At 24.7% G+C, this 12,435-nt stretch overlaps 2 protein-coding genes across 9 annotated transcripts in view; one reads left to right on the top strand and one right to left on the bottom strand.

The window, feature by feature from the left end:
- Window positions 1-1,371, bottom strand: part of LOC138186527 (uncharacterized) — a 51,566-nt gene extending 50,195 nt beyond the window's left edge. The window contains exons 1-2 of one of the 5 annotated variants that reach the window (XR_011174907.1): window positions 1,283-1,371; window positions 85-299 (exon numbers count right to left, since the gene is read on the bottom strand). Coding sequence is in view for 1 of the 5 variants with exons in the window: in XM_069126494.1 (XP_068982595.1) it covers window positions 1,283-1,304 (22 nt within the window). In the remaining 4 variants the exon portion in view is untranslated. The other 4 variants (XR_011174905.1, XR_011174904.1, XR_011174906.1 and 1 more) reach the window with 4 other exon arrangements.
- Window positions 1,298-11,758, top strand: LOC138186530 (protein phosphatase 1B). Of its 4 annotated transcripts, XM_069126502.1 has the most exons (6): window positions 1,299-1,449; window positions 2,027-2,952; window positions 3,462-3,579; window positions 5,727-5,838; window positions 6,141-6,195; window positions 11,381-11,758. In XM_069126502.1, exons 2-6 carry the CDS (start codon window positions 2,140-2,142, stop codon window positions 11,396-11,398), a joined length of 1,116 nt encoding a protein of 371 aa, XP_068982603.1. In that variant the 5' UTR covers window positions 1,299-1,449; window positions 2,027-2,139; the 3' UTR covers window positions 11,399-11,758. The 4 variants fall into 4 exon arrangements, with proteins under 4 accessions (XP_068982600.1, XP_068982603.1, XP_068982601.1 ...); XM_069126499.1 differs by lacking the exon at window positions 11,381-11,758 and having other exon boundaries at window positions 1,298-1,449; window positions 6,141-6,515; XM_069126500.1 differs by lacking the exon at window positions 11,381-11,758 and having other exon boundaries at window positions 1,326-1,476; window positions 6,141-6,515.
- Window positions 11,759-12,435: the final 677 nt, after the last annotated feature.

Genomic DNA, 12,435 nt, shown 5'->3' with positions numbered 1-12,435 from the left:
CCTTACTTATATATAAGTAAGAATTATCATTATAAATATGTAAAAAATATATTTTATTATATTTTTAAATGTTTAGGTACTTACTATTTGCATAATGATTATGCAAGATGAGTTTCACTAGAAATCCCAAAGCAGAAACCGTCGACCTGATATTATTGCGACATCGAAAACCGATATTATCTGTGTTGTGTATATATGTTTCATTTGAAATCGTTCTTATTTTCACATTCTTATTTCCAATTCTCATGTATGCAAACATACAGTGATCAGGCCAATGACGACATTTCCTTTTGAGACCTCTAGCGAGGGAAACATCCTATGTATTAGGATATGCGTTAAACTAACAGTATAAAAAACAAATTCAAATATAAAAAGAATGAATTTAAATGCATATTATGTATTGTACGTTTAAATTACTGTATATCTGCCACGAAAGTGGTTCATATTTACTAATATTCTTGTTATTAGATATAGATATGTATATATACTATGTATGTTCAGTATAATGCTTATAATAATTTTTTAAAGTATATTAAAATGTTTAAGAAAAAGGATTTATTCGAAATGATTAAAATATATAATTATGACCGTAATACAATATTTTTTTACACTATTTCCTAATTTGTCAATTTTTTTATGTAATAAGACTAGATCAAAATATTTCTATTGCCCGCCATTTTTATTGCGCGAATTACAAGATCATATCTCGTAACACTTTGTGAATATAGCATCTAATATGCTGTTTACAAATAACAAAGAAAACGAACAAGTTCAAGTAATTAATCTATGTGGAGAAACAATAATTATACAAAAAGTTCATAAAAAAACAATCATTTAGGAAAAACAGAATTTGCATATAATAAAAAATAGCATTATATATCTATTAATAAAATTATGAATATTATTACAAAACAACTTTTTATACATTAAATAATTCATATTATAATGTAATCAACAAAAGTTCGCCAAAATGTATTTAAAGAAATAAAGTACTATATTATATTCACAAAATTTCGAAATTTAAACAAACTACGCTTACTGACTATAACAATTTTGATAAACGTAGTAATCAATGACAGTACAATTTATCATCGACAAGAACTTGATGTTGTTGTTTATATACTTGTTAGTGAGAGTTAATGCCAGTATCGCGCGCGAGTTAATTTTACTTCAGAATCCTGTATGATTGCCCAGGCTTGAGCGGAAATCGTGGGCTTTTGATTGGCGGATTATGACGCCATGAAACATGCTATTAATAACCAACGCATGCGCAGAAAATTACCTAGTGTATATCCGTCATTCATGCAAGTCGATTTCGTTGGTTCTGTGTGTTGAGCCTAGCAAAAGAACATGGTGATAGTGATATGAAACAAGTCTATTAGCAATACCACGCTCTACACATATATACTTTCGCAAAGTAACGATGATATTTGGTCACGATCTCCCTACGTAAGTTTCGCGAACATGCAGACTGAGGTATAAACTATTTTAGTCGCGAAATTTGGCACTGCTAAATAGTTTCTTATTAGAATCTGATACAGCTTACGCTTCCGAGATTTTCCATTCCTGTATTCAAATAATTTATTTATTATTGACGAAGCTACCGTAATAATTATATAGTGAATGTAATTGCACGTAATTCGAATGTTTCCATTTACGTAAAACGTTATCGTGTTTCGTTTGAAATATTTGCATGTCGAGATTATCTCGTACGTTACGTTCGGTATTACAACGATGTTGTGTTTTAATTGCCCTTTTTTCTCCGTTTAAATTAAAATTATAGCCATAAAACGAAATAGTATCGTAATAAACTTCTGTTACAAAACGATAATTGAGGCAAAATTCTAAGTAATAGTGTAGTACATACACATAAATAAATACATATATATAAGCTAAACGTGATATTGTTATTCAGATTTCGATTTAAATTCGAATTTAGGAGCAATATTTTTATATTATTATATTTGATTTCAATTTTGTATTAAAAATTAAGATTTTTCTACCTTTTCTATTTTTATAATTTTAGGTAAAACTCAGAAAAGTGTTATTTGAATGATCAGTTAAAAGATGCTGATCAAATAATATTTAAAGAGAAAAATAAATTAATCGAGCTGACACAGCAATTACTAAATAAATACTATGGGGGCACTTTTGGATACTCCAAAAACAGATAAATATAATGAACATGGCTCTGGCAATGGATTACATTATGGTGTTGCCAGCATGCAGGGTTGGAGAATGGAAATGGAAGATGCTCATAGAGCAATAACTGGTTTAAAAGGTGGTCTCTCGGATTGGAGTTATTTTGCAGTATTTGACGGTCATGCTGGTGCATTAGTATCAGCTCATAGTGCAGAGCACTTGTTAGAGTGTATTATGCAAACAGAAGAATTTAAAGCAGAAAATGTAACCAAAGGAATTCATTCTGGCTTTCTTCGACTTGACGATGAAATGAGAGAATTACCAGAAATGAGTTCTGGCACTGAAAAATCTGGTTCTACAGCTGTTTGTGCATTTATATCTCCCAGAAACATATACATTGCCAATTGTGGCGATTCTAGAGCTGTACTTTGCCGAGCAGGAGATCCAGTTTTTTCAACACGAGATCACAAACCAGGTTTACCTGCTGAGAAAGAAAGAATTCAAAATGCTGGTGGTAGTGTAATGATTCAAAGAGTTAATGGAGCTTTAGCTGTATCTCGTGCATTGGGAGATTATGAGTACAAAAATTTGAAAGATCGAGGGCCATGTGAACAGTTAGTGTCTCCAGAACCAGAAATATTTGTTCGAGATCGAGATGATGAACACGATGAATTTCTAGTTTTAGCATGTGATGGTATTTGGGATGTAATGAACAACACAGATCTGTGTAATTTTATACATTCAAGGCTGCTGCTTACAGATGATCTAGAAGCAGTTACGAACCAGGTTATAGACACCTGTCTGTATAAGGTAATGATGTCTAAAACTTTTCGTGTATATTTTATAATGAATTTCTTGCTACTAAAGGTGTGTCAACATAAATTATTTTTAATGTTAAAGATACTGATGCTACATTTTAAAATATACACATTTTTGTATTCTTTTATTTATTTCAAAACTCAATCTATAATTTTCAATCTATGATACTTAATGGTATTAAATATTAATTAATAATAATATGTTATAACTTTTAAGCTTTAGATAACATTCTATTTCTATTGTCTTATATTTTTATTTCTTATGTTACTAATTTTGTTTATATTTCTTTTATATACTTATTGAATAGCTGCAAATATATATGTGATTACTAATATGTTTTCATACATTAAAAACATATGTTTTATTAACATTTCATATGTTTGATAAAGAACAAATTTACAAAAAAATATTTATCAAATTTAATGGTTTTTTATATTTTTATTAAGCAGCCAAATATATTTTTTCAATTTTATTTGTTACAAGTGCTTTCTTTGTTGCAGGGTAGCAGAGATAATATGAGCATAGTTTTGGTGACATTTCCTGCTGCTCCAAAACCAAATCCAGAAGCACAGAAAAAAGAAGCTGAGCTTGAAATGGACATTGAAAGGAGAATCAAAGGTTCATTAACATTTCCATATTCCAATCAATTATATTCTCTCTGCTGTTGCATTAATACAAAATCACAATATCACACACATACTTGACATTCTGGTAGCTCTCAAATGGAGAGCAACACTTAATACCATTATCTAAATAATCAAATTTTAGTACAATTCAAAATACAATCATTATAGTGGTATAACATTTACAAGTAAGAATCTATATCAAATTCGTATTTCTTACAAGGTTGAAAATCAAATTTGGATTTTCATTTTTCTTTAAAAATATAGAAATATCTTATTTGATACCTAAAATATATTAACTTAAAATCAGAATATATTATATAAGCAAATATTTCTATAGATTTCAATATCTGATGCATTATCAAAATTTTTACTGTTTTGATAAATTACCATTTACTATAATGCAATAATATTTTAATGAATTAATTATTTATTTCATATATATATTAATGAAAATATATTTCTAGTAAATATCATGTATTTTGTCGTATATCTATCTCTAATTTTCTTGAGAGATATGTGCATATATACATACTTACATATTTCCATTAAGAAATGTTGAAAATTTATTCTTATGGATGTATTTTCATGTTATATATAACATTATTCTCTAGAAATTTAATATTCATAATCATTGAATATATAATTTAGCATGTAAAGTTATTACAAAAATGAAACATTAGTAATTTTATTAATTGTGTGCGATACCACTAAAATAATTGGACAAATTTTAATTATTGATACTTTATGATTAATTATATGTGTATAATATAAAAGACTTTTGAAAAAAGAATAAGTAATATCCACGTAGAAGGTCGAAATTTACATCTACAGAAATTTATTTCTGTTGTTAAATAGACATAGTTAAAGTCCATGTTTTACAAATACTTCTCATCTAATGTAAATTCGAATTTTCTTAATATTCATTTAGTGATTTGTGCAAATTGTATTTCGTTATATTTATGATAACACATGATAAAAATTAACCATTTGTTGCAATTATAAAAGTTTGTGTAGAGTAGATTAGTGAAATGTTTTTTTGTAAATTCAAAATATCTAGAATATTTGTAAACACAAAAAACATTTAATATAACTTTTGTTTTAACGTTTATTGAAATATTGTTAAAGCAAATAGAGTATATACATAGAGTATGTATCATAATACAGTAATAGAGTATTATAATAGAGTACTAATGATATTGCGTTTCTTGCTTCAACTGTTAAACAGATAGCAAGATACATTGATAGTTGTTTATATATAATGTTAGTTTTCTCTCTCTGTGTGTGCTGTCAAATTGTATTAATTGTTTCTCCTTTAATTAAACTCTTTTAACATCAATTATTAATTTTACTTAAAAATGCATTCCACCCTTGGAGTTGGTATTCTTTTAAACTTTTTTGTAAGTAAAATTTGTATTCAAAAGTTGTTTGTTCCTCTTTTCAAATATATTTAAGTGATATCACAGGTAGGTGAACATTTCCTTCTGAAAATTTAGAAATACTTTACCTATTGAAATTTTATTTTTTAATAATGCATTTCTTATGGAGGAACATTACAACAGACATATATATCTGTGTGTATATGTATGTATGTATGTATGTATGTGTGTGTGTGTGTATGTATGTGTATTTATATATATATATATATATATATATATATATATATATATATATATGAGTGTGTATTACATAAGATTATACAATTCCAATGGTGGATAAATTTAAAAAGGTTGTTAAAACCATGTTTATTTATACATAAATATAGATACTAATGTGTCTACTTAAGACCGGACTTTGTATCCAGAATTTCCATAAGAAATGTACCAAGGCACTAAGTTTTCCAGTCCTAAGTAGATGCATGAATTTTAGAGCATAGCATGCATAGTTATTTTGTTGTGTTTATCTTTTTGTTTCAATAATACTGTTCCATAAACACTAAAGTGACACAATAAACAAATAAAATTTTTAAAAATATATATCAGATACTACTAGATGCATCTGATCTTTTAAATAATATTGATCAAATGTTTTTTGCACAAATCTAATAGTACATGCACAATGCACTCTAATAATAGTAGAGATGATATTTAAGATATAAGCATCCTTAATAAAAACAATTTAATTTTGTTATTATATTCATAGAAATCGTTGCTGTGCAAAAGGACAAAAATGAATTTGATTTTTTGCAACTGTTACAACTTCTTGTGGACCAAGAATTTCCTAATCTTCCTCCTGGTGGTGGACTTTCCGCTAAGTATGTATATTTATGAATTATTAAGTTTTTATTTCATCATATTTTTTAGTAGTTGATAAGTTAGATATAAAATTGTATTAAGGTTATAGTTTCTGAAATTAAAAGGAATATAGGAATGTTATATTTGGCTTAGCTCCAAAATTTGAATTCTCCCCTTTTAGTGTTTATTGTTTTGGAATTTAATGCTGATTAAATAAAATAAAATAAAAAACAAGATAAAATTATTTATAGTCTATACAATTTTACTAAAATATTAATATGTATTAATTAAAATTGTAATATAAAAATTTCTTTCTTTTTAGGCAACCATTTATTGAACAAGTGTTTCGAGAAGTTTGTCCCAACCGAGCAGATAGTGTAAGTCTTGGATACGATTTCCTTTCGATATAACTAACCTTTTTTTGTATACTGCATCAAATGTACAACTGTAATCATTAGACATCATCAATCATGTTCCATAATCATATAACGATGCAGATGCTATCGGAAATATCTTTATTTTACTGATCTCATCTAATGTAAAAAGAGATTCATTTTTAACTTGCAAGAAAAGTATACTGGTATATTATAAAGTAAATCTTAAATTAAGTCTGCTACTAAACATGTGCAGATCTTACATTCTTGCAGTGCGTTATTGTTGGTAAAAATAAATTAGAGTTTAAAACTACATTTAAAAATCCTGAACTATTATACATTCACCCATTCAAAAAGATAAATACACAATTCATCTTTTAAATTTCTAAATAATTTTAGATATCCAATGATGGTGAGAAATATTAATTTTGCTTTTGGAATTATTTATTAGAATTATTTATCAGTTAAAACGTTTAGTTTGCAATTCAAGTAACATGAAATTAACTAATAATATGGAAAGGTAAAGAAATTTGTTTTATATTACCATCCTTTTGCAAAAAGATATTGTGGATTGTAAATTAATTAAAAAATGTTGTTATTCTACAACATTTAAATATTAAGAAATATCTCTTAATATATTTCACTATGGAATTTCGAAAAACGCGGGAAGTGAACTCAAAGTATATCCTACAGCTGATTCTAATTAATATTGGTATTAGTGGTTCTCATAATTATCACTATCTATTGTTGGATTTTATAAATCCTTCATCCAAGGAGTAAAAAATGTTTATATTACAGTTATAAGCAGAGGATTTAAAAGTATTCTACCGAGAATATATACAAATATACCTATATTCTATGAAAAACTAGATAATGTGAAAATTAGTGTGAATAATGTTGCTATAATAATACTTATAAATCACTTACTTTATTTTAATATATTTTAAATTAATCAACTTCTGTATTAAACAATTCATCTTTAATTTTCTTTTCGTAGATTTAAATTATTTCACAAATCTAGTTTTCCATTAAAATTAATCCTGGGTAGAATATTTATATCATATCCTCTTGCTATGTTACTGCATAATATTACTATAAACGATTATATATTTTTGTAGCTCTAGAGAACTTACGCTCAGAACAATTACTTCTTAGGTCAGTTTTTCATGCTCTTCCTTAATAAATTTTATGTATATTTATATAGCTGTTCATTCTATATTTGAAGATGTCTCAAACTTTGTCACACACTAGAAGAGTAGAAAAACTGATCGTTTAGTTTTAGAAATATCAATGCTATGTATATACATAAAAATTATGTTCAGGAAATTGTGTATCAATATTTTATTTAAATCGTTCTAAAAATCGAGCAGTAGAAATGTAGTAAGGAGGCCTTGATTTTAGTTTCTTAAAACGAAAATTACATTCGAAATTACATTATTTGTTAAAAATTTAAATAATCGACTTCATTTCAAATTATTTCATTATTTGATTTCATCACAACTAAAATTCTATGATTGAGCAAAAAAACAATTTTAATTATAAAAAATCAATATTTCATAAGTAATTTATAAGTAAAGAGAGAATATAAAAATCAATTAAGATACAGGTTTCAATATTCATCATATAAACATAATGAAGGACAAGTAAGTATAGTACTTAAGATATATTACAAGAATAGCACCTTATTGATTTCTGAAGACATTAAATGTATTTGTACACAGAGACTTAACTGGTTAATGAAACCACATATATCAGGTAATCATATATTTATTTTTTTGTCTTGTTATGTGATTAATTTTGTATCTCCAAAAATGTATGTAACAGAAACTATCTGTCAAGGCCATCCTCAAGTATATAAATCTAGCATACATATACCAAAGTATATATTACCGTTCCTGGTTAAAAAAGGTCCTGAAATTAACTAACGTTAACAGTCTATTATCGTTTTAAAGTAATATATTAAAATAAATAACAAATTCCCTGCATAGAGTTATCTCCTCTATTTTTACTAATAATGAAGTATGGAGTGTATAAAGGTAGTAATATGTTTTACTGATGTCTTAAATCATTTACTTTATAGAGTTTGCTCATATAATAATTTTCATTTTACATATTTTTGAAAATGTTAATTGTTCGTTGTGAACTTTTGACGAAATATTGAAAATATACAACATTATTCGTCTATAAATAATTCAAAGTAAAACTTACAAGATAGTTAAATAACACTTAATTAAACTATCTTGCGTTAGATATTACATATTCATACTACTAAAATATGTTTATAATTAAAAGAAAAAATTAAAACGCAGAAACTTTATTATTATCAAAATTCCTGTATACTTTTAATTAAAAAGTAAAGTACATTATTCGTTTTGATACATGCAAATATAAATTTATTATTACTCTTTTATTGAATATACTCGAGTATTAGTAATAACAAAAGTAATAGTATACTCGTGATAATGATAACAATGGTTATGATAATAAATCCAAAATACATTTTTAACATGTGTTTCTTCTACTTTTTACTAGTAGTCCTATTCTGCAATTTCTATTTTGGGCATGATCCTTATTAATTTCGTAACTTCATAAGATTTAGACAACAATGCTAATAATTATTTATTCATTCTTAAATAATACATGTATTTTGCATTTTGTACTTAAAATATTGTAGATATCAGTACTATCTGGAATGGGGCTATTAGTTAACAGAAATGACAAAAAATATATGCATTTATAAGATTTAAAAAGTAGTAGCTCTTTATTTTTTGTTTTGTATGTACTTATTGTAATTTTTCTTTTGTGTGTCTCTTAAATTTTATTTTCAAAGAATTTCATTGAATATGCTTGCATAATAATTTTACAATGACATAGTAATTTCTATACATTATTTACTTTAAAAAAAAATTATTTCATAAATATTACATGGTGTACAAAGGAACAAAAACAAAGTTTCTTCAATGTGTGTACCTGAATTATGTTTTCTTTTCAAGTAATTGTAAATTTCTTAATTTGCATATTAATATTCTAAATTACATAATGCCTATTACCCTATGTCCAATTTTTAAATTTTCAATTAAAACAAAAGAATAATTTCTCTAAACATCTTTATCAAATTGATTGTTTTGTTGTATAATCCTTTCACATCCCATTTTCATTCTTCAGATTACGTTTCAACAATATTCAAGTCCTTTCCTGCAGTTCAAGTTGAATTCTCCGATTACTGATCTCACTCATAATTGTTGTTAGTATTTCAATATAATTACACATACTACATAATTTAATTTACAAGATTAAAAATACAATTGATACAGATAAAAGATCCTATTATTTCAAAATTATATCTAGAGACATATTAATATAAAAGAATATTTGTTTTCTGTATTTTAATTCGAACGTCTGCTAATAATGTTTGTGTAAATTAATAATACACTTGAAAATATAAAATTTCTACATTTTATATAATTTTTTTCTTTTCTTAAGGAGAAATGCTTTTACTGTTCACGTATATTATGTATATGTAAATAAAGACAATCCTTCCCTCATTTTCTCTACTAATAAAATTTCTTCTTAATTTTTACAGTGTAGTACTTAATGCATCATAAAATAATTTTGGAATGTGACATGCTTGATATTGTGTAAAATTATCTATTTTAACTGCAAATGTGTCAAGATCTTAATTGTTGAATTTATTAATTTATTACATCATGGTAATGTTATTTTATTTGTGATTAGAATATTATCATTACTTTATTACTTATTTAACATTATACATACATTTACATAATTATGTATGATGATTATGTTGATCATGATTATGTTGATGTGTAATTATGATGTGTGACATGATTATGTTGATAATGTATCAACATATATATGTAAATAATATGCATCCTATAATTAGTGCAACCAGCAATTAAGATCTTGGGATGTGTGTGTATGTGCGTGTGTGTATGTGTGTTTATTTTTATATTTTTATACTGAAAATCCTGATATTTTGAATTCAGTATAAGAAAAAATACAACTGTATGTATAATACCATCATACATAGATTTACTGATATGCTATTATTTATCTACATTATTGTATATAATATACATAATTAAACCCATATGTAATGAGTATAATTGTTATTTTCATAAGTGTGTGTGTTTTGTGAATGTTGACTTTTATCTTGCAAAATTTTTTTCTTAATTTTTTAAATAATTAACACACTCTATTACACAATTTGTATATTGCAGCTTTTGATATTTAAAAAATTTTTCTTTGTTTCTATATGCTACGTATATTTTAGAATGCTTTTTTTAAGTCAAAAGGATTTTGTTTGGAAATTTTTAGTAGCCATTGGATTGCATTAAACATATTAGTCCAAATAATATTGTTATTTTAAATTCTATATTGTCGTATTTTAATTATTATCCCTTCATTTTTTCCACTGCAAACTAATAATAGGAAGTTTTAATTTATGAGTAGCAACTGCAATCTTTTTCAAGTTTTCGAATGTTTGGATATTTTTAATCTATTATAATTTTTAAAAATTAGTATACCAATTTAAATAATATAAAACGTTTCCACAATCTTAAACAAAAACTGGAATAAACAACAAATAATAAAATATGTATAAACAATATATTTCAAACATAAATTTACAGTTTACTAATAAGAAAGGTATAGAGAAATGTAATTTATAGATACATTTTAAGATATATTTAATTAGTTTTTAAAATACAAATTAAACCTAAAAAATAAAAGAATATTCCTTAATATAATTTGTTTCAATATTTGCCATATTTTCTAATATTTCAAGATAATCATCTTGATAACATTTAATATTTCACTAGTGTAAGTATGTAATGTATTTTATATCTTTAATTGATGTGATAAAAATAGTTATTTTCAACCCTAATATTGAAATATATTATTTAGATTAATCACTAATGAATATCTTATGGATATAATGCTTAATATAATTTAATTTATTATAGGATTAAAAAATATATATAGTCTATAATTTTAAATTTTTTGAAATTATGATGTAAAACAAATAATATTCTATCTTTATAGAGAAATATGAAGAAAAATATTTTTTTTTCTTTTTTTAATTGTTAATAATAAGAATTTTACACTAAGTGTAAGATATAATGTATGTACATAGAAATTAAAATACTATATGATGATATGCTTACAGAATTCTCAAGCCAGTTAGTGTACTCAATATGTATACAATTTGATACATGTGATATACAATAAACTGGTGAATCAACAAGTCATGAAAATGAGATACCAAGCAACAAGAATTACTGAGGAGTGCTACAAGAAGAGAGACTGTGGGATCGTAATCGAATGATGCAGGCATATTTAATTTCTGGTTAAATAATTTTGGGAGTTGCATTGTAATACTAAATTCAGTTACAAAATTTATTGTACAAAGCATTTTAATTTTTAAGTAAAGATAAAAATCTGATCAAGTTCTCTATAGCAATATACTATAGGTTTTTACTTTGAACATATAGTTAATGTTGTATATTATTATCCTTCTCTACTCAATAAATATTTATCAATTATATTTTATTGATTTTTTGTTATTTATATAATCCAAAAGTATGCAAATTTATACTTAAGGCCCCCATAATATTACTGAATTAAAAAATACAATAAAATTGATAAAAAACAAACTCTAATTTATTTGTAATATCACAATGGAACTTTGTAGGTAAAACATAGCCATTTTATATAATATATAAACTGTATATCATTATATTTACATTACTTATCAAACTAATCCAAAATATTTTTTTAATTTTATCAAGAATATCTTGATAAGAACTAGATTTACATTTTTATTTTAATTAAAGCACATGAACTATGATGTGCTATTAAATTTCTTAAAGTACTTATCAAGTAACATTTATAAATTTGTGCTAGTTTGTTTACAAATTTCAGTTTACATATAACATTTTGTATTAGTATTCAATTATAATTCTATAAAATAATTTTATCCTTGTAGCTTATAAAACGCTATAATTTTCAAAAACGAACACGTATAAAATTATTTAATCAAATGTAACTATGCATAATATTACTTATTCGCATAATAGATAATTTTACATTATGTTGTATTTTAAATTTAACAATTATAAGAGATAATTGGTTCTATTTTTTAATGATATTCTATAAAAAAATGATTATTATTACAATTATTGGTAAATTGATATTACAATTAATATAAATTACATATACATA

This window comes from Bombus flavifrons, chromosome 13, assembly GCF_040668555.2.
Source record: "Bombus flavifrons isolate JBK064 chromosome 13, iyBomFlav1_principal, whole genome shotgun sequence".
In the NCBI taxonomy this organism is placed as follows: Eukaryota; Metazoa; Arthropoda; class Insecta; order Hymenoptera; family Apidae; genus Bombus; species Bombus flavifrons.
This window is presented reverse-complemented; position numbering and strand designations above follow the sequence as displayed.